This window comes from Vipera ursinii (genome assembly GCF_947247035.1).
Source record: "Vipera ursinii genome assembly, chromosome: 2".
Lineage (NCBI taxonomy): Eukaryota > Metazoa > Chordata > Lepidosauria > Squamata > Viperidae > Vipera > Vipera ursinii.
Window position 1 is genome coordinate 148410254 of NC_139513.1, and position 26162 is coordinate 148436415.

The 26162-nt window shown below is 44.2% G+C and overlaps 1 protein-coding gene across 3 annotated transcripts in view; it reads left to right on the plus strand.

Annotated features, from left to right (window-relative positions):
• ZNF385A (zinc finger protein 385A) overlaps positions 1 to 26162 on the plus strand; it is a 191253-nt gene that overhangs the window by 78271 nt on the left and 86820 nt on the right. For 2 of the 3 annotated variants that reach the window (XM_083355012.1, XM_083355014.1), the window contains exon 2: positions 3859 to 4043. In XM_083355012.1, coding sequence (XP_083211138.1) covers positions 3859 to 4043 — 185 coding nt within the window. The remainder of the gene's footprint in view (positions 1 to 3858; positions 4044 to 26162) is intronic. The other variant, XM_083355013.1, reaches the window with a different exon arrangement.

The following is a 26162-nucleotide window of genomic DNA, read 5'->3' on the forward strand; positions in this document are numbered from 1 at the left end:
ATCTGGCCCGTGAAGTGGTTTCATGTGGCCTGCGAAGCCATCCTGGAAACAGTAAGGGAACGGCCCCCGCTGCCTTGGCCCTGGCCCAGAGACCCTCCTTCTGCCAGAGACCCTCAGATCTGTCCCACTCCTGCCCAGGCCCCCATAGGCACCCTTGATGCGAACGATGTAGAGCTGGCTATGCCCACCCAGTAGGCCATACGCACTCTAGCCATGCCCACCCAGTAGGCCACGCCCACCCAGACCACACCCACCCGGCCCCCTGAGGGCAACCGCAATGCTGATGCGGCCCTCAATGAAATTGAGTTTGACACCCCTGATCTAAGAGAAAAAGATCGGGGCAGGCATTAAGGACTAGTTCCTTATTACAAGCAAACCAGATGTCTGCTTCCTAGATTTACTCCTACATTGAAAATCATTATAATAAGAGAGACTTAACTTTTGAATAAATATATGTAGTGTACTCCTCATACTGTCAAGTATATAATGGCAACCATTAAGAGCTAGTAATTGGCTTTTTAAGGAGCTGAAAAGTTCTTCCTCTCCATTCTTCAGTTTAACATCCTTGTCAATTTCACCTTTGAGATGAACCTGCTTTCTCCATTTTGCTGTGGAGAATGGGAGAAAGGGCACACCGGTTTCACCACCATCTTTTTGCAGTCTTTTCCTTGGGAGCCACCAAAAATAGTTACTTAAGGCAAACAAAGAGAGAAAGAATACCCCTTTTCCAGAAGTTGTTTGAAAACACCACCCACAGCTACCGCGCATTATACTGAATTCTCCCAAGTTCCCCAGAGGAAATGAGGGGCACACCATGTGCTACAGGAAATAGGCCTTTTCGCTGGCATAAAATGCTGTGATAGAGATCTATGGCTACCCTACTTTTTTCTTGATAGAAGAACGTTTCACTCCTTTTCTGGTTTGGGGAGTTTTGAAGAAAAACTGCACTTGTGGAGCACCAACCGTTGGAAGATGTGTGTGGGCATGCTCTTTTTGAGTGCAAATTGTACTCTGCAGAAGGGTCTGCTAATTTAGATTCTTATTTAAAAACTAAAAAATACTGTGAAATGGGACAACTCGCCTCAGCCAACTCACCGTGGCCATCTCGCCACAGTCAGCTTACCATGGCCGAGTAGCCGCGGCCAATTCACCACAGGGCAACTCTCCACAGGACAATTCAATAATTCAGTATAAATTTGTCATTCATCATATATTGTCATTCACATTTCATTCTGCCCCTCCTTTGGCATCCTTCTTTTAATGATTCTATTCCACCTTGTCCCACGGCACTTTATCCCATGGTGAGTTGGCCGTGGCGAGTTGGCTCTAGCAACTTAGTTGTGACGAGTTGCCCTAGAACCCAAAACACTGGGGCGTTTAGGAGAAACTATTTTATTTTTGCAGGGAACAAACCTGCATATCACTGGTAAGACTGCATTTTTTTTTATCAAAGGCCATTTCAAAGAGGACGGAATGCTTAGACCAGATTGGGGTTAACTGTAGGGGTTAATGACTTACTATGAAAACCCGTCCTATTGCTTTCTTTATATCTACTTGTATATTTGTATTAGTTTTAATACTTTTGATATGGTCAAATGACTAAATGAAGTTCTGTTCTGTTATTCTGTTCAACAGACAGCTTTCTCCAAAGCTGACTTACCTATGTAATGGTAAGGGTTTGGTGACGCAACTTTCAGGCAATTTTGGCTGCTGGGATCAAAGCAGGCACCCACAAAATCAGAATCACAAGGCTAGTTTTAAGCGGTGTCTGCATAGAGCCTCATCAGTCACAGTTTGACATGATAAGGGCTATGCTCAGAAACCCAGGTGTGATTAAGGCACACAGTGCATATCTGGATGCCTGAGGGTGCCATTCTCCTGTTTATTCTTCTCCCAGTAGGTTGGCATTTATGCGTGTGTACAGTTATTTCTTTCCTGTGGGATTTGCTCACTGATGTATGTACATTTTCGTAATAACTCTTTCAATTCTCACTATTTCGCCTATTGGCTTACGTGTCATGGTTCTGACAAATGGAACTCTTCAAAAGAACTTCGAGGCATTGTTCACCTTGAAGAATCTTTATTCAAGTAGCATAGCATCGGCACTAAAGTAATCGAAGCCAAAAACTGAATTCCCCTCCCCTGAGCACATAGCATCAAAGCACAATTCCCTCCTCCAATTAATAGTCATAAATCACATTCCCCAATTAGTTTGAAGTGCGGGCTTCCCTTCCAGTTCACCAGCCCGCCAATTCTTTATCATCTCTTATTTCAACCACCTTGGTTCTCATGCTAGGTTCAGTGTTGTTATGTCTAGCTGGACTCTCATGCACATTCCCCCTTCCCCAGCATAATCTAACTCTAAAAGCGAAAAGAAGAAAATGGCTTTGTCTCCAACTGTTGTCAAAGCAAAAACATCCAATGTTAGCACCGTTGACCTCACGTATATAATAACTAAGGTGGTGGTATCAGTAGTAATGGTTGATCCTTGAGCTTGATCACATGCAGTTTGTATTCAGAAATAGAATTCCGATCCTTGTTGAACCCTAAAGCTGTTCTGATCCAGCCTACAACCGGCCCTGTTTATGTGTCAGGGACAACCCTTTTTTCCTTTTTACAGTCAATAGGCTGGAAAAACCCAATCCAAATTTATTTACAGTTCAAACAAAAAAGCAACAGAATATTTCCTTCAATAAGTGAATCAAAATATCAAAAAGAGTCAACAAACGAGTTAAACAGAAGTATCAAGAACAGACCAGGATTCTCTTAGAATCTCTCCAAACAGTTGCCTTCAGCAACCAGCCCCGCCCACACCTTCCCCTTTTATTATCAGTCCCAAGGTGTGGTTTCTCACTTCCTTCTCCTCCTCTCACTGAGTTGCCTCATTGATTTTCTCTGCTCTGCTCTGCTGGATTGCCTTCTGCTTCTAGCGTCTCTGAACAGATTCAGCTGTGACTCTTCTGAGTCCCACACCTTGTACTCACACGCCTGAGCCTCATGAGGAACATGAGTGGAGGGGCCAGGCTGAGAGTCCTGCAGTGCATCAGAGCCTCCCTCTGACACCAAAGGCTCTCCAAACCCCTCCTCCTCCTCCAAAGATTCATTGGACTCAGCTGCTGGGAGCACAGGCTGACACTGAATCACAACAAAAGTCCAGTTATATCAGTTGCTGTCTTTAGAGTGAAGATTCATTGAGGTTTTTGTGAACGTAAATGGACTATCTCTTCTGGTCACTGAGACGAAAGAAGAGAAGTAGCAAACCCACTTGCTTTCTCCAACTGGGTGCTCCATAGGCATGGACTGAAAATTTCCGCTGCTATTCAGACACACTGGCCTTTCTGCGCCAGTTCACACCTTTGCCCGCTGTGATCATAGGGACTAGCAAGACATTTAAATCCTATGCAGTTAATTAAATTAATACGGTGCCATTTAAAAACTAGTGACTTCAAAACCCACTGCCCATTTATTTAGTTAAATGCTACTAAGTTCAGTTTGATAATTTAAACAAGTGTTTAATATAAATTAGCCAAACAAATAAAACAAGCTATGCGGTTGTGCGCATGGAACGATGGACAAACCAACTCCCCAAATTGATCATAATACTGAGTTCAGGTTTCAGAACCTGGTTTGCTAACTACAGATCTGAAATGTTGAGGACCTGGGAGGGAGTTTGGAAGGGTCAGTTTGAAAAGTTTATTACTATAGGCAATTATTCCATCATGTTGCAGCTGGATAACAACTTGAATTTGTGTTCAACCCCGAATGCTGATCTCTTTGTCCTTTGCACCTCACCTGCCTTCCAAACCCCTCTGTTGGAGGACAACCTGCTTATGTTTCTCCTTGTCTCTCCTTGCCTAGGCAGCTTGAGCCGGGCAGGCCCAATTCCTGCAATCCTGCGCCCGCCGCCGGCCATGATGCAGCCACCTCTGGATCTCAAGCCCTTCCTCTCGTTCCCCGTGGAGGCGCAGCCAGCCGTGGGTCTCTTTCCAGGTTTCAACACGGTAAGGCCGTGGCTGCTTCTGTCCCAGGAGGTGCAGGCTCGGGTAGGACTGTTTGTATAACCCCTCCCACTCTTCTCCTTCTCTTCCTCTGTCCCCACCAGGTGATCTGGATACCGGGCCCCTGGGAACGCTAGGGGAGGCACCCAGAGTCTGTCATCTGGGGGCAGCTTGGTGTTCAAAGAGCTTCCTTAGCCCCGCTCTTGAGTGTTGGTTCCTGATTCATTTGCCTTTCTTAAGCTGGCGCCTCCAGCTGTACTTGCAAGGAATCATAGGAGTTGCAGTCTGCTTCCTACCCATCTAGGGAAACCCTCATTTAGGGGCTTCATGACTTGTTCCTGTCAGCTGACTCACAGATGCTTCACCCATTTTACCAGGATAGCAACTGCTTTATGAAAGTATTGTACCTGTGTTCTAGCACAGATTGTCCTCTCTGCTCTAGAAGGTTGAGATTTTCCCCACTTAGGTCAGAGATGGGCTATGAATAACCCTCAAAATTTGCATTGCAACTCACATCACCCTCCCCTATCGGGTGAGCTAGTTAGGTCTGTGTGAAATTGGCATTTAGAAATATCTGAAGGGGTTCTCCAGCCTCATTTAGAGCTTATTGGCTCTTCAGACCCTGGTGGAGGATGCAATCTTGCTTGCCACACCAGGAAGGAATGACTAGCTGGCGGACAAAAAAAAGTTGGTGGGAAATGTTGGAAAGCTCGAAGCAAGCTCAGCATATGCAGGTTTTTGGAGACTGGCTGCAGAGCTTGAGTGCCTCTGATGTCTTCAGCCCATACATGTTGACAGCCACTTATCCTATAATCAGTCCGTGAGTGCTTCTGAATCACTACAGCATTAGAACCAGGAAGACATAGCTAGAATTTGCTATTACATAGAGAGGTTTGTGCGATTCCATGCTCGTATCTCTGGAGGAAAAAAGTCAGGGTTTGAGATTTGAGGTGTGATAAGTCTAGTCAGCCAAACGCTACCCAGAAGTGCTGGAGTATGGTTCCCATCAACCTGGCCAACACACTAATTGGGCTAAGTGAGGTGATGGAACTTGTAGTCCAAAGTCACCAGTTGGAGAGCACTTGTTTGATTTATTTGGCTGTGTTGGAGTGCCCTCTGCTGGTGAGAGTAAGAAACTTGTTGGCACTGTGTGATTGCACAAAAATGAAAATAATCCTCTTTGGTGACATGGAGCCTCTCACTTCTACTTAACCGTGGAACAAAATGTGTCCTTAGCAGCCTCTATTTTCTGCCAGGTCCACATGACGTTTTCTTCGCCTTGTCCTAACCCACAGAAGGGGCTATGTAGTGTTTTATGCCTTATTCTGATATTGTCCTAACAGCAGCCCAAAACTGAATGAATCTGTTAGATCCGGTAGCCTCTTAGTTTGGTGGGAAGTCAGGTGATTGACAGCAACTTGAAACGAAGGTAAAGGGGGCAGCATAGGAACTGACAATGGGGACAGCGCATTTTTTTTGTGAATAAAGCTTCCACCATTCTCAAGGAGGTGGAAAGTACTTGGCCAACATTTCAGCCCAGGAATAATTTAATTTTAGTTGTTGTTGTTAGTTGCGAAGTTGTGTCCCACCCATCGCGACCCTATGGACAACGTTCCTCCAGGCTTTCCTGTCCTCTACCATCTTCTGGAGTCCATTTAAGCTCACGCCTACTGCTTCAGTAACTCCATCCAGCCACCTCATTCTCTGTCGTCCCCTTCTTCTATTGCCCTCAACCTTTCCCAGCATTAGGCTCTTCTCCAGTGAGTCCTTCCTTCTCATTAGGTGGCCAAAGCATTTGAGTTTCAACTTCAGGATCTGGCCTTCTAAAGAGCAGTCAGGGTTGATCTTCTCTAGGACTGACCAGTTTGAATGCCTTGCAGTCCAAGGGACTCGCAGGAGCCTTCTCCAGCACCATAGTTCAAAGGCCTCAATTCTTTGGCGCTCAGCCTTTCTTATGGTCCAGCTTTCACTGCCATACATTGCAACTGGGAAGACCATAGCCTTGACTATACGCACTTTTGTTGACAGTGTGATGTCTCTGCTTTTTAGTGTGCTGTCTAGATTTGTCATGGCTTTCCTCCCCAGGAGCAAGCGTCTTTTAATTTCTTGGCTACAGTCCCCATCTGCAGTGATCTTGGAGCCCAGGAAAATAAAATCTGTCACTACCTCCATTTCTTCCCCATCTATTTGCCAGGAATTGAGAGGTCCGGATGCCATGATTTTAATTTTAGACTGGACTACATTTCAAGTGAGGAAAAAGATAAATAGAAATCCTTGGGGCTCTGCAAGTTGTAGTGCATTTATGAATTAGGTGCTGACCTAATAGATTACACCCGACATTTTAGTCCTAGGATAGTAACAGGGGGCGGGATTAATCTGCCCCCATACTCTCCACATTCAGAGTTGACATAGTGCTGTTCAGCCATACTCTTTGGAAAGCGAATGGTCCATTCAGGAGTACAACAACTTCATGTGAGGTAAATAGGTATAAGAGAAGGCCTATTACCATGGATCACTTTTCCAAGACTTACTTGTTGAGCTTTGTAGCTGCGTGGGTTTGAACAGAGATCTTGCACCTCAAAACCGATCCCTTTTTTTTAAAAAAAAAATCGTATTTTAAATAAATGCACAAATTGCTGTGGCCACCTTATTACTCCAGAGATGGATAGATAGATAGATAGATAGATAGATAGATAGATAGATAGATAGATAGATAGATAGATAGATAGATAGGCAGGCAGGCAGGCAGGCAGGCAGGCAGGCAGACAGACAGACAATAGTTTCTTTAATTTGTGACCTTCAAAAGTATGATGTTGGGCCATGATGGGTGATGTCAGTGGGAGGGGGGGCCTAGCTGGAAAGCCTTTTCTAAAATATCTCTCATACCTGCTTTCCCCCCCATTCTCCCTCTTGAGAGTATTTAGCTCTAAAGTGACTTTTATATTTTAAATCAAGTATTTCTTAGCTTTCTTTCCCCTGTGGGCTAAGCCTATTTTAACATTTTCTCCCTTTTCAGGTTGAACTCTGGGATTTATTTATTTTTTAAAGCTTGTTAAACTTATTATTCAGACAAAAAAGAAACCCCACCTTATTTGTAATATAAATCAAAACAAAAGATTTCCCCCCCTCACCTGCAGGCTTATCAAAATATAATAAGGACAGGAAAAGGAGATCACAGGAAGGCAGAAGAAGAAGCACCCGTATTCTATATCCATGGTGGCAATATAGAAGTGGCTTGGCTTTTTTTTCTTCTTCTTCTCTGTCTAACCTACGACGCTGAAATTTCCTAGTGGTGCCTCATCCAAGTTCTTCCCTGCTTAGTTTAATGAAATCAGGCAAACGCTGAGCTCAGTGTTAACATCTGTTAGGGAAAGAGATCCTCACATCAAACTGGACTCCTGTGGCTGTATTTATGTAGTCTTCTTTGCGGTGTTGGAGAAGGACCGGTAGTCTTCAACTCACAACTACAGCTGGGACCAGAATTTCCATTGCTTAAGCAAGGGCATTTTTTAAGTGAGTTGTGCCCGTTTTTTTTAACTTTTTCACCACAAATCACTACAGTTATTAAGCGGATAAGGCTGTCGTTAAGTGAATCTGGCTTCCCCCGTTGACTTTGTCAGAAACCAGCTGGGAAGGTTGCGGGTTGCAATCACATGAGCCCAGAATGCCATCTCTGCTGAAAATAAATGCTACTTACCAAGTATCAGAATTTTGAAAACGTGGCTGTAGCGATGCTGTGACAGTAAGTGTGGACGCTGGTCGATGAGTCACTTTTTCCAGTGCCGTTATAACTCCGAACGGTCACTAAATGCCTGTTTGTAAGTCAAAGACCACCTCTATTTGCCATTGTCTTCTTCCAGATTTCCCATGTTTGTGTGTCGGTGTGTGTGTGTGTGTGTGTGTGCGCGCGCGAGCTTCAAATTCTGCCTAACTTCTCTTGAATTCTGGGCAATCTCCCCATGCAAACAATCCTCCTTAACTGTCAATTCAGAACTGCATCTTGCTGAGATAATTCCTATATCAAAACAGGAAAAGATTCCTTCAAGGCAAGCCTGTTTCGTGGTGAATCCATGGACACATCTTTGTTATTTTCTTAGCAACCATTCCGGGGGGGGGGGGCGGTATCCTTCTTCTGGCTGGCTTCCCAATATGGCCTACAGCCCTGGAATGGTGGTCTCCCATCCAAGTGTGGCTTGGCACCACTTAACTGAAGTGCTGTTCCCTAACTAAGCAATTCCCAATTTTGTATCAGATTATATGACCAGCTGTGTATATAATTTTTATTAAAACTTTTAAACACGAAGATTAAAAACTAACACAAGCTAATATAGAGTAAGGAGAAAGAAAGAAAATGAAGGAAATCAAAGAAAAAGCAAAAAAAAAAAGCACAAAAAGAAAAAAGTTGAAGGAAATTAGAAAAGAAAGAAAAAAGAGATGAAGAGATGGTTTTAATATTCTTCCCAGCAATTATAATACAAATGTATTTTAATAAGGTAAAGGTAAAGGTTCCCCCGCACATGCGTGCTAGTCGTTTCCGACTCTAGGGGCCGGTGCTTATCTCAGTTTCAAAGCCGAAGAGCCAGCGCTTGTCCGAGGACGTCTCCGTGGTCATGTGGCCGGCATGACTAGACGCCAAAGGCGCACGGAATGCTGTTACCTTCCCACCGTGGTGGTCCCTATTTTTCTACTTGCATTTTTACGTGCTTTCGAACTGCTAGGTTGGCAGAAGCTGGGACGAGTAACAGGCGCTCACCCTGTTACGCGGCACTCGGGATTCGACCCGCCAAACTGCCGACCTTCTGATCGACAAGCTCAGTGTCCTAACCCACTGAGCCACCGCGTCCCTTTTTTAAATATCTGTCTCTAAATTTGCCATGATATTCTTCTTTCTATAATCTATCCTGCCTTATCCTCAAAACCATTTTTTTACGCAAAAGGTCCCTAAGAAGCTTCTAATCAGCGTTTAAATATAAACAATGTATTTTCTCTAATCCAAGAAGTCAATTTATCCATTTGTTCAAAATCCGTCAACTTCACCAATCATTCCTCTACAGTGGGTATCATTTAAGCTTTCAATTTCTGTGCATCAAATAATCTCACTGCTGTGATCTTATACTGAAACAATTTCCCATGTTTTTTTCCTAACTATTTACCTATTAATCCTAAAAGGAAAAATTCTGACTTCAATTGAATATTGATCTTTAAGATCCTCTGTATCAATGTACAGTATGTGTTTGAATTCAATTTTTTTAGCTCTTTTACACATTCACCAAGCATGATAAAATATCCCCTCACGTTGTCCCAAAGGTGTTTTTCCAAAAGGCAACTGGACTTTCTTAGTTTTATTCTTTGAAAATATTTCATTTCTCATCCAAGAAGCTTCTCTTTTTTATCTTTCATATCTTTCATTTATTTTTTTATTTTATTTTATTCAAATACAAATAATACAAACATAACACATATAAATCTAAATAAAAATATAAAAAAATACAAATACTACGGTGCACCCACACCCCTGGAGACCATTTTTATTACCTATATTTCTTCTCATATAAGAACTAACAATATACAATATATTTCAATTGTGCCCTTATCCCTTCCAAAACAGCATATATTCTTGAGCAGGTTTATTCCCTTTGCCTTCCACCAAGACTGTTTTTATAAAATCATCCCATATTTCATTATAATTATTTATTTTAATCATCTTTTTAAATTTAATTTCTGTTGTTAATTTATCATTTATTGCCACATTCCATATTTCACTATACCACTCATTTCTTTGAATAACCCAATGCCATCTCCAATATTTAACCATCACTAATCTAGCTGCCATTATCAAATTTATAACCAATTTCTTTTTTGCTTCATTTATATCTTGTTTTTCCACCAGCAACAATAATGCAATCCTCAGTGACATATCTAAATTTACCTTCAAAAGTTCTCTAATTTCCCTAAACACCATGTCCCATATCTTTTGTGTGCTATCACAATCCCACCATATATAAGTTCCAATCGCTTTCTCGCACCTCCAGCGAATATTTGTATATTTAACATTTGATTTAATTTGCGTGGTATATAAGAATATGTCAGTTAGAGTTAAGGAAAATGGATATAAAGTGATATGGAGGTGGTACCTAACATCTAAGAAGCTTCTTCAGTTTTGATCCAAGAAGCTCCTTGGGGGAGAAGCAAAACAAACAAACAAACAAGAAAGTCCAGTTGCATTTTGGAAAAGAAACTTTGCGACAACCATGACCGAGATGATTGAGAACAGGGCTTTTTTTGTCATAGAACGCTCAGAACGGAGTTCCAGCACCTTTTTTGGATGGAAACTTGTAGGGTAGGCAAGGCGGGTTGTATGACATGTGTGAGTTCCGGCACCTTTTTCTTTTACAAAAAAAGCACTGATTGAGAATCTCCATAGACATCATCTCTTCACGTTGTTCACATTTCCAATATACATTGCTGCAAGCAAGAAGCTCCTTGCCTAAACCCCACATTCCCCCATGGAGCAATGACACCCGCACACCACAAACACACTACCAAGTCAGGGGGGAGTTCTTGTCCACCTTTCCCTTTGGCTGCTCGGCTCACACTTTGAGCACAGAGAAACAAGACCATTCAGAGTCTCCTGACTGATGGTAATTATTTTTACCAGATTATTATGTTACCAGCTGGATGCCATTCAAGAGGAGCTGGGTGAAGCTGGACTTTACACAGTTAATCCCTTGGCCCTAATCCCTGTGTCATTTTCTGCTGCTGCTGCTGCTATTGCTCATGGAATGTTAGTTGGTAATAATTTGGCCGGTGCTGTCACGTTGCCCCACTCAGCCCTCAAATGGCCCAAATGCCATTGCTGTCCCCGTCTCTCTGTCTGTCTTTCTCTTTTCCAGTGGCAGATAAATGTTCATCTCTCTGCAGTAACACGTGTCACTTCCCTCACTCATGAATATGCGTCTCACATATGGGATGTATAGAGTGGCTGTTCATTTCTTCAATATTTTAGGGAGGCCTTGGGGGCTCCTTCAGAAATTCTGAATTGATAAGAGCCACTTGGGGACGTCTCGGTTATGGGGGTGGCATTTCAGTGAAGAGCTGTGTACGTGTATGCATATTTATTTTTCACTCCTGAGAGTGGAATTAGCTTGCCTCTGACAGTCCTGGAGTTGAGATTTGCCTGTCTCTTGGCATTCTGAATTTGAGTGGCTGAGACTCAGCAGATAATTACATCAGTGTTGGTAAAACCACTTTTCATCTGCCTGTCTCTTTGCTCTTTCTTCTCCTCCTCAAAGATCTTAGGAGGAATCTTCTGCCTGTGGGGGGGGGGGAAACTAGTAAATATATTACATAAATAGATAACTAATAAATCTATTAATACATTATCGCCCAGCGTTTCTTTTTTACTTCATTTTATGGCAGAGGTGGAATAATTTGATGGGTAGTGGAATAATTTGCTGTTTTCCCACTTTCCTAAGTCATCTTCCTCTCAATCTGGTTGTTAGTCCTTGGGGCAGGATAAGAGAGAGAGATATCTGCATTTCCTTCCTTGCCAGGTTTTGGGCAAATGATTGATTTAGACTGGATAAAACCCAGGCATTCTGTCCATTTTTATCCCCCAGCAACTGCAGTATAGCAAGATTAATATTGTCAGGAGACTGATCAACAGAGTTTCTTCTGTGTGTGCCTTGTGCAATTTGGTGATGATTGTAGTTTAAAACCTAAATGATTAGTTTCCCAGCATTTATTTATTTATTTATTTATTTATTTATTTATTTATTTATTTATTTATTTATTTAGTCATTCATTCATTCATTCATTCATTCATTCATTCATTCATTCATTTTTCTACCTTTATTACTTTATAAGTAATTCAAGGTGGCAAACATACACTTCTTTATCTTCCTATTTTCCAGCGGAGAGAGTCTGGCTCACAATCACCCAGCCAGCTTTCATGCTTAAGGCTGGACTAGAACTCACAATCTCTTAGTTTTTAGACCACCAGACCTTAGCCACAACACCAAACTGGCTATCCAGGACATTATGAATGAATCTCCAGGATATTAATACCAGGAAATTGATTAATGGAGTTTCTTGTGCACGTGCCCTGTATAAATTGGTGCGAATTGCAGTTTAAAGCCTAAATAATTAGTTTTCCAGCATTCCAAGATAGGTGTAGGAGGGAGAAAGGCATTCTGGTATGTGGCTATCATAGGTCTTCTAGTCTGGCATCATCCAAAGGAGAACATTATTAAATATATGGGAAATAATACTGTGTATACTATATTAAAAATGGGAAGTAAAGCTATTAACATTACATTATTTTGAATCAAATTAACATTTAATTAATTACATGGAAAGTATAAAATGCAGCATATATTAAAAATATGGAAAGTGATGTATTGATATTACATTATTTTCAATTACATTAATGTTTAATTTTTTGCTTGGCACATCACTTTTTTTCTGGCCTTGTTTTATTTTTGGAATGAGCCAAGGTCAACCCTCGGCCTTAAAAAGATGCCACCTCTGATTCAAATCACTTCCACTCCAATTTCTGTTGCTGGTGACTGGACACTTTGCAACTACAATGGATCCTCTGGACTTCTAGGTAGCTTCTGAGTGTATATTCTCTTCCTCCTCCTATGTCCTTAGGAGATGACTTTGACTTCTTTAACTATGTTAATGGTTTTTTTTCCTTAGCTAACTGCTCGATGAAGAATGCAAATCAGCATGCAGTAAGTCTATGCCTAGAATTTATAGAGCTGAAGAGGAAGAAGCAGATATCTTTCATTTGCATTGTGGGAAAGAAGGAGGTTTAATGGATTTGAACAGGGGTCTTCAAACATGGCCCTTTTATGACTTTTGGACTTCAACTCTTCTTTACCAAGCTGATTCAAAATAATGTAATATTAATAGCTTTACTTCCCATTTTTAATATAGTATATACAGTATTATTTCCCATTTATTTAATAATGTTCTCCTTTGGTCACATTAAAAACAACAATTCTGTATTATTTGTGAATTGGCTGTTCTGAAGGCATTGGGGGTTCTTTATAATAGCCCTAAGGCCTTTTTTTTAATCATCCCCAAATAATAACATTATCCATCATTACCTGGAACTGAAGAATCATCACATTTCAACTCTGAAAAAAAACCAGAATAGACAATAGTAATTATCCCAAACCCCTGGGCCTCAGTTGCATTTCTATAATAACAGCCAGACTAGGCTATTTTTCATGGAATTCAGGATTGTGAAGTCCCTTAGAAAAACATTAACCTCCTCAAGATTTTTTATCCCCAGCTTGAATTTTCTGGAAAATTTCAGTGAAGCTATGCTGAGTCACATTAATCTATATAAGAGCTAATAATACCCTATTCATGAGAGAGGTGCTTTGGATGTGGGAATAGAATGGGATAGATGGGTGATAAATGAGAAATCCACCCCCTTCAGAGATGGATAAGATGAATAAAGATAAGCATCTTCTGAGATTGCTTTTGGAAGTCATGGAAGAGATTCCATGATCAACTAATTGCTTTTGTCTGACTCAGGCCAATTTATATATGTGTGTGTGTGTGTGTGTGTGTGTGTGTGTGTGTGTGTGTATGTATATGTATATTTCCCACCTTAATTTTTTTAATATATAAACTAAGATCGTGAACGCACACAATACCCCTCCTCCTATTTTCCCTTGCAACAACTCTGTTTTGGCTGAGAAAGAGGGATTTGGCCCAAGGTCATCCCACTGGCTTTCATGCCTAAAGTGAGAGTAGAACTCCCAATCTCCTGCTTCTGGCCTGGTTCCCTTATCACTACACCAAAATGCCTCTGTTCCTGACAAGATCATTTCTTCCGCCTGCTACCTTGCTTCTAGATTGCGCTGTTGCGATACATCCCATTGGAGAAAGTGCCTTTGCCCAGAACGTGCAGCTGGTACGGTGAGGAGCACTTGCTTAGAGGCCCTCTGCAGCGTTTACGCGGCAAGGCCTGCGCTGTTAATTGCTTTTCTTTCAGGTAAAATGTGCGGTGTGGGGTGATAACCTTTCAAGTCACCAACCCACCCACCCCCCAGCAGCTTAAACCCTCCTTGGGGCCTTTCTGTCTGAAATAGGCCCTTTTCTCTGTGGACGAGGCTCAGTTGAAAAGGATTGGGGAAAGTAGTTCACCTAAAGGATGAAGCTCTAACCTAAGAAAGGGCTCCTCCATTTTGATTGGATAATAAAATAATTGTTTCTATTTATAGGCATGTATTCCGCTCGAAAAGTTTGTGTTGAATGCCTTTTGCTTCATCATCTGCACCTGTCACTACAATTGCACAGAGAGAAGGGAGGTTTTATTGCATTTTAATCAGCCTGATAATCACTAACAAGGTAGAGTATCGGTTTTCAGATTAAATAAATAAGTGAAGAAGAAAGCTTTGGCGGCAGGGCTTTGTGGAGCAGACTTCTCAAATATTAAGCCTCCTGCTGTGCTGCATTCCTATTAGCCCAGGCAACGTTTGAATGTGCTGGGTGAGGAATGAGGGCAGTTGCTGTCTGAAGCTTTTGGAAAGGCTTGTGCGGCATGCAGTCACTAAGCGTGCATTCAGTTCAGGGTAGGGTCGGTGTCAGTGAACTGTGCAGAAAGGTCAGTGGGGAAAGATTGGAAATGTAATGATCTCTGATGCACATGCACATCCCCGGAGTTCAGGACCAATGACATCTTGCAAAATGATAGCTTTTGTTCAAGCTCTCCCTGTTTATGGAGTGAGGTAGGCAGCCTATTTTACAACACACACACACACACACACACACACACACACACACACACACAGAACAGATGGGTCAAAACTTTTTGACTATTTTTTAGAAGGTGTGTGTGTGGGGGATTTAAAGAGTTGCCCTTAAGTCCTTGCAGGGTGTCAGAGACCCTTAACACCCCAGCCAGAAGGGATGAAATGCTTGACTAAGGCTGCAAACAAATATCCAGTATCTGCTTTAGAGGTTCCAAGGTAGGATGGGAAGGTAGAAGTCCTGTATTTCTTGCCATCTGACCCATTGCCCCAACGGCAAGAAGGCTTGCTCTGGACCAAATTTAAAGAAATCACATTAGGTACTGTATTTTGGTTTCTTCCCCATCTCACCTAGCAAGGTGCATTTGGCTATGTCTAATTTAATGAAAAGGACCAGGGGTGATATATGATAGCAGTGTTCCAATATTTGAAGGGCTCCTGCAAAAACTATTTTCCAAAGCACCAAAAGACAAGACAAGAGACAATGGTTGGAAAGTAACCAAGGGGAGAAGCAACCTAGAACTAAGGAGAAATTTCCTAATGGCGAGAGCAATCAACTAATGCAGCGGTTCCCAACCTTTTCTATACCCTGCACTCCTAGAACGTTTCTGATAACTTCTTCACACCCCTTACAAAAGTTCGAAATAACAGCAACACATTACGCATAGACACTATAATTTTGAAACTTCTACACCCAGGTTTTCGCACCCCCTGGAATATTGTCTCACACCCCCGGTTGGGAACCCCTGAACTAATGGAACGGCTGGCCTTCAGAAGATGTGGGTGCCCCATCACTGAAGGCTTTCAAAAAGAGACTGGACAACCATTTGTCTGAAATGATGTAGGGCAGACATGTCAAACACAAGGCCCGGGGGGCGGATCCGGCCCGCGAAGTGGTTTGATGTGGCCCATCCTGGAAACAGTGAGGGAATGGCCCCCGCTGCCTTAGCCCTGGCCCAGGGCGGCCGGGAGCCAATGTACAATTTCGTGGTGGCCATCTACGCTGAAACACATTCAGTCTTACCTTCACAAGGCCATCTGAAAACAGCGAGTGACTGGTCCGTGCTGTGTCGGCACTGCCCCCTGGGTGCACGCTGGGGAGGTATCAACCTTTGTGAGAAATGAAGAAATGCACCATCGCCTGGAAGTGGCCAGCACATGGCCCTGCCTACTTCGGGCAGGCTAGGGTTGGGCAGCGTTGCGCTTCTCTTCAGATTCGTGCCACCCGGCTCAGCCTCTCGGCACTGTGAGGAGAGTGCCCCACTGCCTGCCAAAACCGGGCAGGCTGGGGACTGGGCAGCATTGTGCAGGTAACATCGACTCTCATGCTGCTCATGGCATCCTCTCCAGCAGAGCCCACCAAGCCGGATATGTGAAGTAGGCGAGGGCCATGTGCTGTCCACTTCCAGGCGATGGTGCATTTCTTCATTCCTCATGGAGGATGACACTTCCCCAGCTGCGTTTCTTGCCTGTTTTTTTCCCCTCTCTCATCTAAAATATTTTCCCACCACTGGAAGGAAGGAAGGAAGGAAGGAAGGAAGGAAGGAAGGAAGGAAGGAAGGAAGGAAGGAAGGAAGAGGGGAAGGTCTGAGGGAAGTCGTGCCTTAATCCTGCCCTGCTGCCCTTTCACCATCCCCTTGCCCCCTCCTCCTGGCCTATCCTGGGGGGTCTCCCATCCTATTGCTAAGGAAGCTTTGGATACAAAGCCAGGTCTCCTCACATGGAGAGGGAGTGGGCCTCCCTCTTGACATTGCCCTCATACCCATCATGAGCAACCTGGCTAAGGAGAACAAGTGCAGTAGCAGCAGCCTTGAGGAGGAGGTAAGTGCAGCTGGGGAAGTGGAGCTCCCTTGGGGAAGTGGAGCTGGGCTTAGTGCCGCGGGTGCTTGAGGGCTGGGCTGGACATTTGACCTCCGCGGCACCATCCAGCTTCCCCCCGCATGGCCTAAGAAGAACAGTGAGGCTCCTCCAGTGGACCATTCCTTGGCACTTGCCCCGGTCCCATCTCCTTCTGCCAGAGACCTTCAGATGTGTCACTCCTGCCCAGGCCCCCATAGGCACCCTTGACACGAACAATGTAGAGCTGGCCACGCCCACCCAGTAGGCCACATGCACTCCAGCCACACCCACCCAGTAGGCCACGCCCACCCTGGCCACACACCACACACACACCCGAGGGCAACTGCAATGCTGATGCGGCCCTCAAGGAAATTGAGTTTGACACTCCTGATGTAAGGTCTTCTGCTCGAGCAAGGGGTTGGACTAGAAGACCTCTGAGGTCCCTTCCAACTCTATTATTCTATGTCTTTAACAATTCCCTGTAACATAAAGATGCTAGCAAGTTGATATTTTTCTAGTCCAGACCTGTTCCTAATTGCTGAAGCAGAAAGTATGAAGCCCAAGATTTTGAAAATTAAAAAAATAAAATAAAAAAGGATAGAGTTACTTGAACTCTTCATTGTTTGGGGGAAACAAGGCAGTAATGTGGCTGTCACCCTTGATGAAAAAGGCCCAGGGTGGATGCTTGGATGCTTGTGAAAGCCTTTTGTAATTAGATCTTGTGAGAGTGGTTTGGTGTTTTTATGCAGATCAGATGTGGTTTGGATTAACTGTTCTGGGAGTATTAAGTGTCTCATCTCAATGCATAGAAGATGCTGAATTTGCCACACGTCCCCAAAGTATCATATCCAGAGAAAGGGTACCTCATCTCCCAGCATTTTGGAGATGGAAAGGCAGAGTTTTCTAGGATCAGCTGTTTCCTTAGGCCCAGCAAGGCCCCCTGCCCTGCTCCTCATGCTATGTTCTTCGATGGGCACATTCTCTGGGATATAAAGTCATCCAGAAGAGCTAGATTTCTGCCTGTCACCGGATATCTGTTTGCAGTTGCTGCTCAGTGGCAGCAATTCAGTACAGCATGTGGCTCCCTTTTCAGCCCTGCCTGGCAGGGGACCATCTTTCCCTTAGTCTGCAGCGAAGTGCGGTTTCAAAGGAGAAGGTTGGCTTTACCTCAGGGGTGCCCAAACGTGGCAACATTAAGACTCGTGGACTTCCACTCCCAGAATTCCCCAGTCAGCATGGCTGGCTGGGGAATTCTGGGAGTTGAAGTTCACGAGTCTTAAGTTGCCAAGGATGGATACCATCCTGCTTTACAGCTTTTGAAGTTTACTCATGAATCACAGCCCAGGTGAAAATACTGCACTGATGTCCCACCCCCAGTCTTTCCAGGACTCTTTATGTTTTCTCTTCACTGGTGGCCAGCTGTGATTTTTTAAAATTGGTGACACATCCATCTAGCCCAGGGGTAGGCAACCTTGGCTCTTTTATGACTCGTGGACTTCAACTCCCAGAATTCCTGAGCCAGCCATGCTGAGCGGAAAGGGAGAGGTTTCCATACTGAGACATGCTGGCTCAGGAATTCTGGGAGTTGAAGTCCACGAGTCATAAAAGAGCCGAGGTTGCCTACCCCTGTTCTAGCCGGAAGGCCTCAAGCACTGCGCCTTTGTCTTGATGCTCCTCAAACAAGCAGAGAAGCAGTTTCTCTTTTAAAAAGGGAAACATCTTGAACCTATAACATACCTAGACTGCAAGAGAAGGTTTCCTGCATGTGGGCTGTTTCTCTTCAAGTTTGCAAGTGGGAAATACTCACCTCAACATTCTTCAGTGCAAATGGCCTTTCCTGTTGCCTCGTAGTCAGGCATGAGAAGATCCTTTAAGCGTCCTCTTTCCTAGCTGCATTTTCCCTTCCCAGAACAAGCCCAGATTAGTTTTACGTGCAGAAACAGTTGGTTTGTAGAGTTGATTAGGAGTAAGATTTACACCTTTCAGGTGTTGGTTTATGGGTAGCACAAAAACCAGGAGAAGTCAGGCAGCCCTTTCTCTTTAACTACTGTCACAGGTGTGATGGATCTGATGAGGTGAGCTCACAAAAGGGTATGACTTTTAATAAAATTGGTCCGTGGGGAAGAAGTGCTACCAGACCTTCTCACCTCTTTCAGAAAAAAAATAACAAGACTAGCAGAGTGGGAAGGGATCTTGGAGGTCTTTTAGTCCAATCCCCTGCTCAAGCAGGAGTCCCTGGCCTATCCCATTCCAGACCAATGGCTCTCCAGTCTCTTAAGAACCTCAAAGTGATGAAGCAAGCAGTTACACTGGTTAATTGTTCTCATCATTTCAAAGATGCTCCTATGGTTCAAAGCTTGCTGCCTGAACATGCAGGCAATCAGGGAAGAAATCCCCCAACTCCTTAATGGCCAGATTTTAGCAACCAGTGATGTTTATCTCTATGCAGTTCAAAGCTTCCCTTGTCTGCTTTTTTTTGGCACATCAGTGCTGCTATTAAAGGCACAAGGGCAGGTGTCCATTATCTCACTCCTCTTCCCCTACAAGTGGTTCCAGAGAGGTGGTTCTTAAATAGCCAAATCAGCTCTTTACTATTATAATTGATCATTGCACTTGGAGGCTGGGACTGTCATAAGCATTTTCTAGGTTAACATCACTGAGACTTCTAATCTGCCTCATTGAGGTCACTAGCATTAGTAAAGCAGGCAGGTGTGTTGCTTTACTATATAGTTAAGCAATACCAAAGGGTCAGTTCATTTACCATCTGGGAATGGTGTGTTGTGCTGAAAGCTAAAATATTAATCCCTTTTTGAGCATGAGATGTTCAGTACAAATTTGGCTGTGGGATGAGGAAAGTTAATGTTTTGACCAATGTACAAAGATTAGTAAGGCAATGTGTTGAAACTAGTAGGGAGCCACTGCTGTCCTATAATGACAGGGTGTTTCTGTATGGTTTCCAAACTCGGTTGTTTGTAAGATATAAATCTCTAGGGGATAATATATGAAGTATGTCTGGGCGTGAAGCTTGTTAGAAGCCATATGTTTCCATTTCTTATGATGTCATTTTAAACATGGTGATATATAGTTTGTTTGGCAATTTAGTGACCTCCAGATGTTTGAGCCAATTCATACTGGCTCAAACATCTATAGGTCACTAAATTGCCAAACAAATTATATATGGCCATGTGTGTTATACACACATAGACAGACAGAGACACAAACACATCTCCTAACTATACACTCCTGGTTGTAGCCTGTAGTATACAGTTAAGGGATTATAGGAATTGGAGTAGAAAACATCTGGAAGACACCAAATTGCCTAGAGCCTAGAGTATCTCCCATACATCTCAAAGGTGCAGCTCTTATTGCTATGGAGAAGGAAAATGCACATACAATAGCTTTCAGTGCTGAAGATATAGTTTCTGGACCAGCTATTAATGGAACAGTTCAAAGAGTGAGAGCTCAAACTCTTGGTTCACACAAGACATTGTTTATTTTCTGACAAATGGTGAGCGACCAACTGCCCAAAGTTATTTTAGTCTGGTCTGGCAGATTGGGCTAGCTTGCCCAAGCCCTATTTGAGCTGTTGCTTCCTTATCCTCAGTTCTACCCCCTTCCCAAATACTGGGGCTAGTTCATAATACTGACTAGATTTATAGCGTTGATTTCAAAGTTAGAAAAGGAAGCCTGAAAGGTGAGAGAAAGTTGGTCATTATTATGAAGTAGTCCCAGTACTTAGTATGTGCGTGCGTGCATAGGCAAGTTCAGCATAAATGGCATAAAACAAAAAGCTCCAAAGGAAACAAAAAGACTTAAAATACCTCATCACAAGCAATCAACACCCATATGAGCAGAGTTTAACACCAAGATTAAACTAGACCAATAATCAAGTAAACAATACCCCAATCAAGGAACTACAAATGCAGACGAACAAGCTAGCAGTAAACAACTGCCTAATCAGAATAACAGAATAGCTGAGTTGGAAGGGTCCTTGGAGGTCTTCTAGTCCAACCCGTTGCTCAAGCGGGAAACCCTATGTTGTTTTTTTAATCCTGCATTATTCACCTATTCTGTGAATGATCCACGATCAATAGAAGTTGAGGGAAAGGAGGTACCAGCTCACAGGAGGGTTTCAAGTTTTCAGTGGCTGATTCATTTCTCCTGGTAAGAACACGTGGTCAGGTCAGTTCAACATCTGATCTAGGAGAGCCACATCAAGGAACATGGAGAACACTCCTACCAACGCTGACAAGGCAAGCCACAAGTATATAACAACGAGCGAGCCCTACTCCCTTCTAGCACGGATGAAGTTAGCTAGTTTGGCGACGAAACAGCTGCAAGAAAACCACCAAGCTCAGAGACCACCAAGGACCTCTCACAAATTAAGAGCTAGTTTGGCCTAGCGGTTAAGGCGCCATGCTAGAAAACCAGGAGATGGCGAGTTCTAGTCCCGCTTTAGGCACGGAAGTCAGCTTGGTGACTTTGAACCAGTCACACACACACACACACACACACACAGAGCCCTACAGGGTTGTTGTAGTCAGGCAAATGGCGGGAGGAAATAGTATTAGATAAGTTCGCTGCCTTGCGAGATCCCTTTCTTTCTCTCTCCCTCCCCCTCCGCACCCACAACAGTTTGGAAAAAGAAGTGTATTCTTTGCACGCTCAGGCGTTTGGCGACGAAACATCTGCAAGAAAACCACCAAGCTCAGAGACCACCAAGGACCTCTCACACATTAGAGCTAGTTTAGCCTAGCGGTTAAGGCACCATGGTAGAAAACCAGGAGATGGCGAGTTCTAGTCCTGCTTTAGGCACGGAAGTCAGCTTGGTGACTTTGAACCAGTCACACACACACACACACACACACACACAGCCCTACAGGGTTGTTGTTGTCAGGCAAATGGCGGGAGGAAATAGTCTTAGATAAGTTCGCTGCCTTGCGAGATCCCTTTCTTTCTCTTTCCCTCCCCCTCCGCACCCACAACAGTTTGGAAAAAGAAGTGTATTTTTTGCACGCTCAGGCGTTTGGCGGCGAAACATCTGCAAGAAAACCACCAAGCTCAGAGACCACCAAGGACCTCTCACAAATTAAGAGCTAGTTTGGCCTAGAGGTTAAGGCGCTATGCTAGAAAACCAGATGGCGAGTTCTAGTCCCGCTTTAGGCACGGAAGTCAGCTTGGTGACTTTGAACCAGACACACACACACAAACAGAGAGAGAGAGAGAGAGAGCGCCCTACAGGGTTCACACACACACACAAACAAACAGAGAGAGAGAGAGCGCCCTACAGGGTTGTTGTCAGGAAAATGGCGGGAGGAAATAGCCTTAGATAAGTTCGCTGCCTTGCGAGATCCCTTTCTTTCTCTCTCCCTCCCCCTCCCCCTCCGCACCCACAACAGTTTGGAAAAAGAAGTGTATTCTTTGCACGCTCAGGCGTTTGGCAGCTGCGAAGCGGATATTTTTTTTTGGGGGGGGGCTGATCTCTTCGCTCGGACAAATCCCCAGCCTGCGGATTGGAGAGGCCGGCTCTCTCCATCGCTTTCTCTCAGGGCGGCCGACGGAGAAAGGGGCAGAGTTCTCCGGCGCGAACTTGCCGGCTGGCTGGCTGGGTGTCGCGGGGAGCCGCTGCTGGCAGGGGCCGGCGGAGGCTCCTCTCTCGCCCCCGCTCGCCAGGCGAAGGTGGGCGGAGGGGGAGGGAGACTCGGGCTCGCTCCTCCCCGGCCTGAGAAGCGAGGGGGGGGGTGGCGGAGAGGAGGGCGCGCTGATCGCTCGCTGCCGGGATGCGCCGGCGGGGGCTCAGCCGGTCTGGGCAGCGCGCTTGAAGCTGCACGGGGTAAGAGGAGCGCGCTCTGGTGATCCGGATTAAACGGGTAGGGCTGTGGGATTGGGGGGGGGGAGGGTTTGGTGGGGGTGAGGTGGAATTTAAAGAGGTAGGGCAGGGGTAGGCAACCTCGGCTCTTTTATGACTCATGGACTTCAACTCCCAGAATTCCTGAGCCAGCTTGGCTGGCTCAGGAATTCTGGGAATTGAAGTCCATGAGTCATAAAAGAGCCGAGGTTGCCTACCCCTGAGGTAGGGTAAGGTAGCAGATGGGCCGCTGCGATCCCTCCCTTTAGTTCCACGCGCGGCTAGGTCTGCTGTGTTACCCGCCCTGGAGCTCGTTCCTCTACAGCCCGGCAAGTCCCAGAGCTGCTGTTTACTTCGGGGTAGTTCCATTCCCATGCTCCGCGGCTAGTCACCTCTCCTCCTCCGCTTCTTCTCTTTCCTCTTTCAATCCGTTGGGGAGCAGAGCTTTATAAGATGGGATGCCAGAAACCGGTATTATAATAATGAAAGAGAGAGGCTGCAGCGCTTCGTTCTGTTTCTCCTCACCTGGCAACCCAGGAGACTCTCCTGTCCTGGAATTAGCCCTGGAAATGCTCAGTGGAACTATCCTATCCTTTTTCAGTTAGAAAGAAGTTTCCGGATTAAACCCAACGCAGTTCCTAATCTGGTCTCCCCAGCTGTGGGGGATGGGGTGGGGGGGGAAATGAGCCCTTCTTGGTTGTTTGAATGGTCTACCTGCTGTTCTATCCGAGTCTTTTTTGAGTCACGGCCAAAGGTCTTTAACTGGCTAGATTCTCTTGTTTATCTTTTCCTGAAATTCGGGGCCTCCAAATGCTCTCTCGGCCACAGCTTGAGGATTGTTGCTGATGTTGCTCTCATAATGGGTTTTGTGTTCCTTCACAGTCCCTTGGAAGAACCACGTTTCTGTTTGCGTGGATAGAGAAACTGAAATGTGAGGAGAGTATTGTAACAAGCCTCTCTGTTGGGTTTGGTATCATCGGGTCAGGTACTGGAAGTTGAACATCATATTTTCCTTGCCTCCCCAGTTAACCAGATGCTGTGCTGGAGCTTTGACAGCAAAAGCTTGAGTTTTATTACACAAAGAGCATTCGGGATCTGCACGTGAATATCTTTGACCTGAGTTGACATTAGACCTGTTGTGCTGGCTTTAGCGTCTACTTTCAGCATTTTCTAAATTTTGTATTCTAATTTTCATTCAGTAGATTCCAGTCTGGTGAAACAATAGATTTGAGGGCATGTGTGTGAGAACCATTAAAACAATCTCTATGTCAGGGATGTCAAACTGCCGGCCCGTGGGCCAGATGCATCATCCGGAAGCCACACTTGCCCCATTGCTGGCAATGGCAAAAAGGCTCCGATACGTTGCACGACGTCACGTGACGTCGCGAGTTTGACATGACTGCTCTATGTGAACTGTGCTAGACATCTGATAATCCTCTGGTAGGGTTAATCTGTAGGCCCTGGATTGTGTAATCAGTCCCTGTTATGGGTTTAGCCCAATCTTGCTGAACTTGGCAACTCTTTAAGATTAAGATGTTGGTGTCCTAATCTAAGACGTTTGGAAGCTGCTAAATTGGGCACAGCTTGTTTGCACCTTCCTTCCATCCTTGCTTCCTTCAGAGTATGCTTTCTGTATTTTGGCAAGAACGAACTCTTTACCGTGTACTGTATCTTCTAATCTACTCCATCAGCCAATCACCTGTTGTTCAGATCACAGACACGCAGCTCCATTGGACGTCTTCTACAAATGTGACAGCCTTACGCCATCCTCCCATTCCTTTCTCTGGAGATATTATGCAAATTATATGGATCATACTGTATATTTCCTATCATCTTTTTTACCCGGTAGCTGACTTGCCTGTTACTGTTCTTCATTGATATGCATCCCCTCCCCCTCTGTTTCTGGGCTTCTTTTTATCTTGGCATCATCAATGCTTTGCAATTGCTCAGATTCACAATATTTTGGCCCAGGAACAGAGGGAGAAAGAAGACAGAGCTGTCTAAATCCAGGGATGGCAACTAAGCAGAAACCTGGCTGCCTGCCACCTGGCCCCTTCATCCAGTAACTGGAAAAAGTGGAGGAATATGGCTTAAGGGTCATTTTCCGTAGCATAGTCCACCATTGGGTACTTGGAAAATTTGGTAAAAACTTTTCAACTCCCAGAACTGATCTGGCTCCAATCTTGCCCGCACTTCCAACAAGGAGATGTCACATTTGAGAAACAAACCAGGAGTCTTGGCTTCCACTCTTGTATTTCCAGTTGGGACTAAGAGTATTCTCTGGATCTCTGAGTTATTTGTGATGACAAATATAATTAAAGGATGCTCTGAGTCCTGAAAACTGCTTATTCTGTCTTTGCACAATCCATGGCCTTATCTACCTCCACTCAGTCAGTGCTGTGCCGACAATTCTTTTGCTGCTTGTCTGGATCCTTTTTTTGTTCTTGACATAGCATGAACTGGACTTCCTGCTGACAAGGGAGGATGTATAGTGCATCTCCGCAGAAGTCTCTGCTCCGGACTTGGCATTTTTCATCCAGAAAGCCAACTCAGAACAGTCAAGACATGCAGAGGACAAGATTCTTCATGGAATCAGCAATTCCCAGCTTCATGTACTCTGTTAAAAGTATCTTACATGACATTGACAAAAAGGGGTCCAATTTTTAATATTTTAGGAAACAGAAGTTTTGGAAATAAATTGTACGCGCTGTTACACATAGGATATACAAAGAAGGTTTCAGATGTTTGAAATATAACTCCTGCCTCTTAACTGGGAATTAAACTGATGCCCTTTCTCTTGTAAATGTCATGTCACCTATAAGGTCTGATTCCACTTCCAAGCTAGGAATTCTAATCCCTGGGATAAATGCCTTTCTTTCTTTCTTTCTTTCTTTCTTTCTTTCTTTCTTTCTTTCTTTCTTTCTTTCTTTCTATCTATCTATCTATCTATCTATCTATCTATCTATCTATCTATCTATCTTATCTATCTTAAATGGTCCTCTCTTGCTTCCAAAGTTTTATTTCCATAAAGTTGTGCAGAAAATGCAAATTTTGCAGGTCACATGGGCATCTTAAGATATCTAGAGAACATACCTCACATTTGGAATGGAGTTCAGGCCACAAAGCAGGGTAATGTGTGAAATTAGGTTTTGCGAATTATATTGATGCATGATCATAATAAGGATTGATTAAATTGGATTTAGGTTTTGAGGGGAATTCTCTTGGTTTTTAACAGAGATGTGCTTATTGTAGATTTATTTGTTTATTGCTAGTGATCAGTTTCCCACTCTAGAATGGAAAGAGTCTTGTGTTTTCAACAGCAATCGTCAGAGAAGGCTTGAAGGGGCAAAAAAAATGGGGTTCTCGGGCAGCAAGCATGCAATGCTCCGAGTTCCTGCTTTGAGAGAAACATCAAGAGTATTTTCTGTTCACATGGGAGAGATTGTGAATAGGCATGTAAGAATGCTCAAGGCTGTTGCAGCAAGAGGAGGAGGAGGAGGAAGCCGTTTTGTACAGAATGGGAAAGAACCTTTTCCCCCAGTGTCTGGAATTTGTGGAGGAGAGTACGTGGTGGGGTTATGGGAATGCACATACTGGAAAAAGAAAGAAAAAAAAGTTTTATATGTTGCTGCAAAATTGAAGGCTGGTTGCTGTGCATCGTATCTTTGCAGCTGATTTCTCACTCACCAAAGAAGCAAAATGACCCCT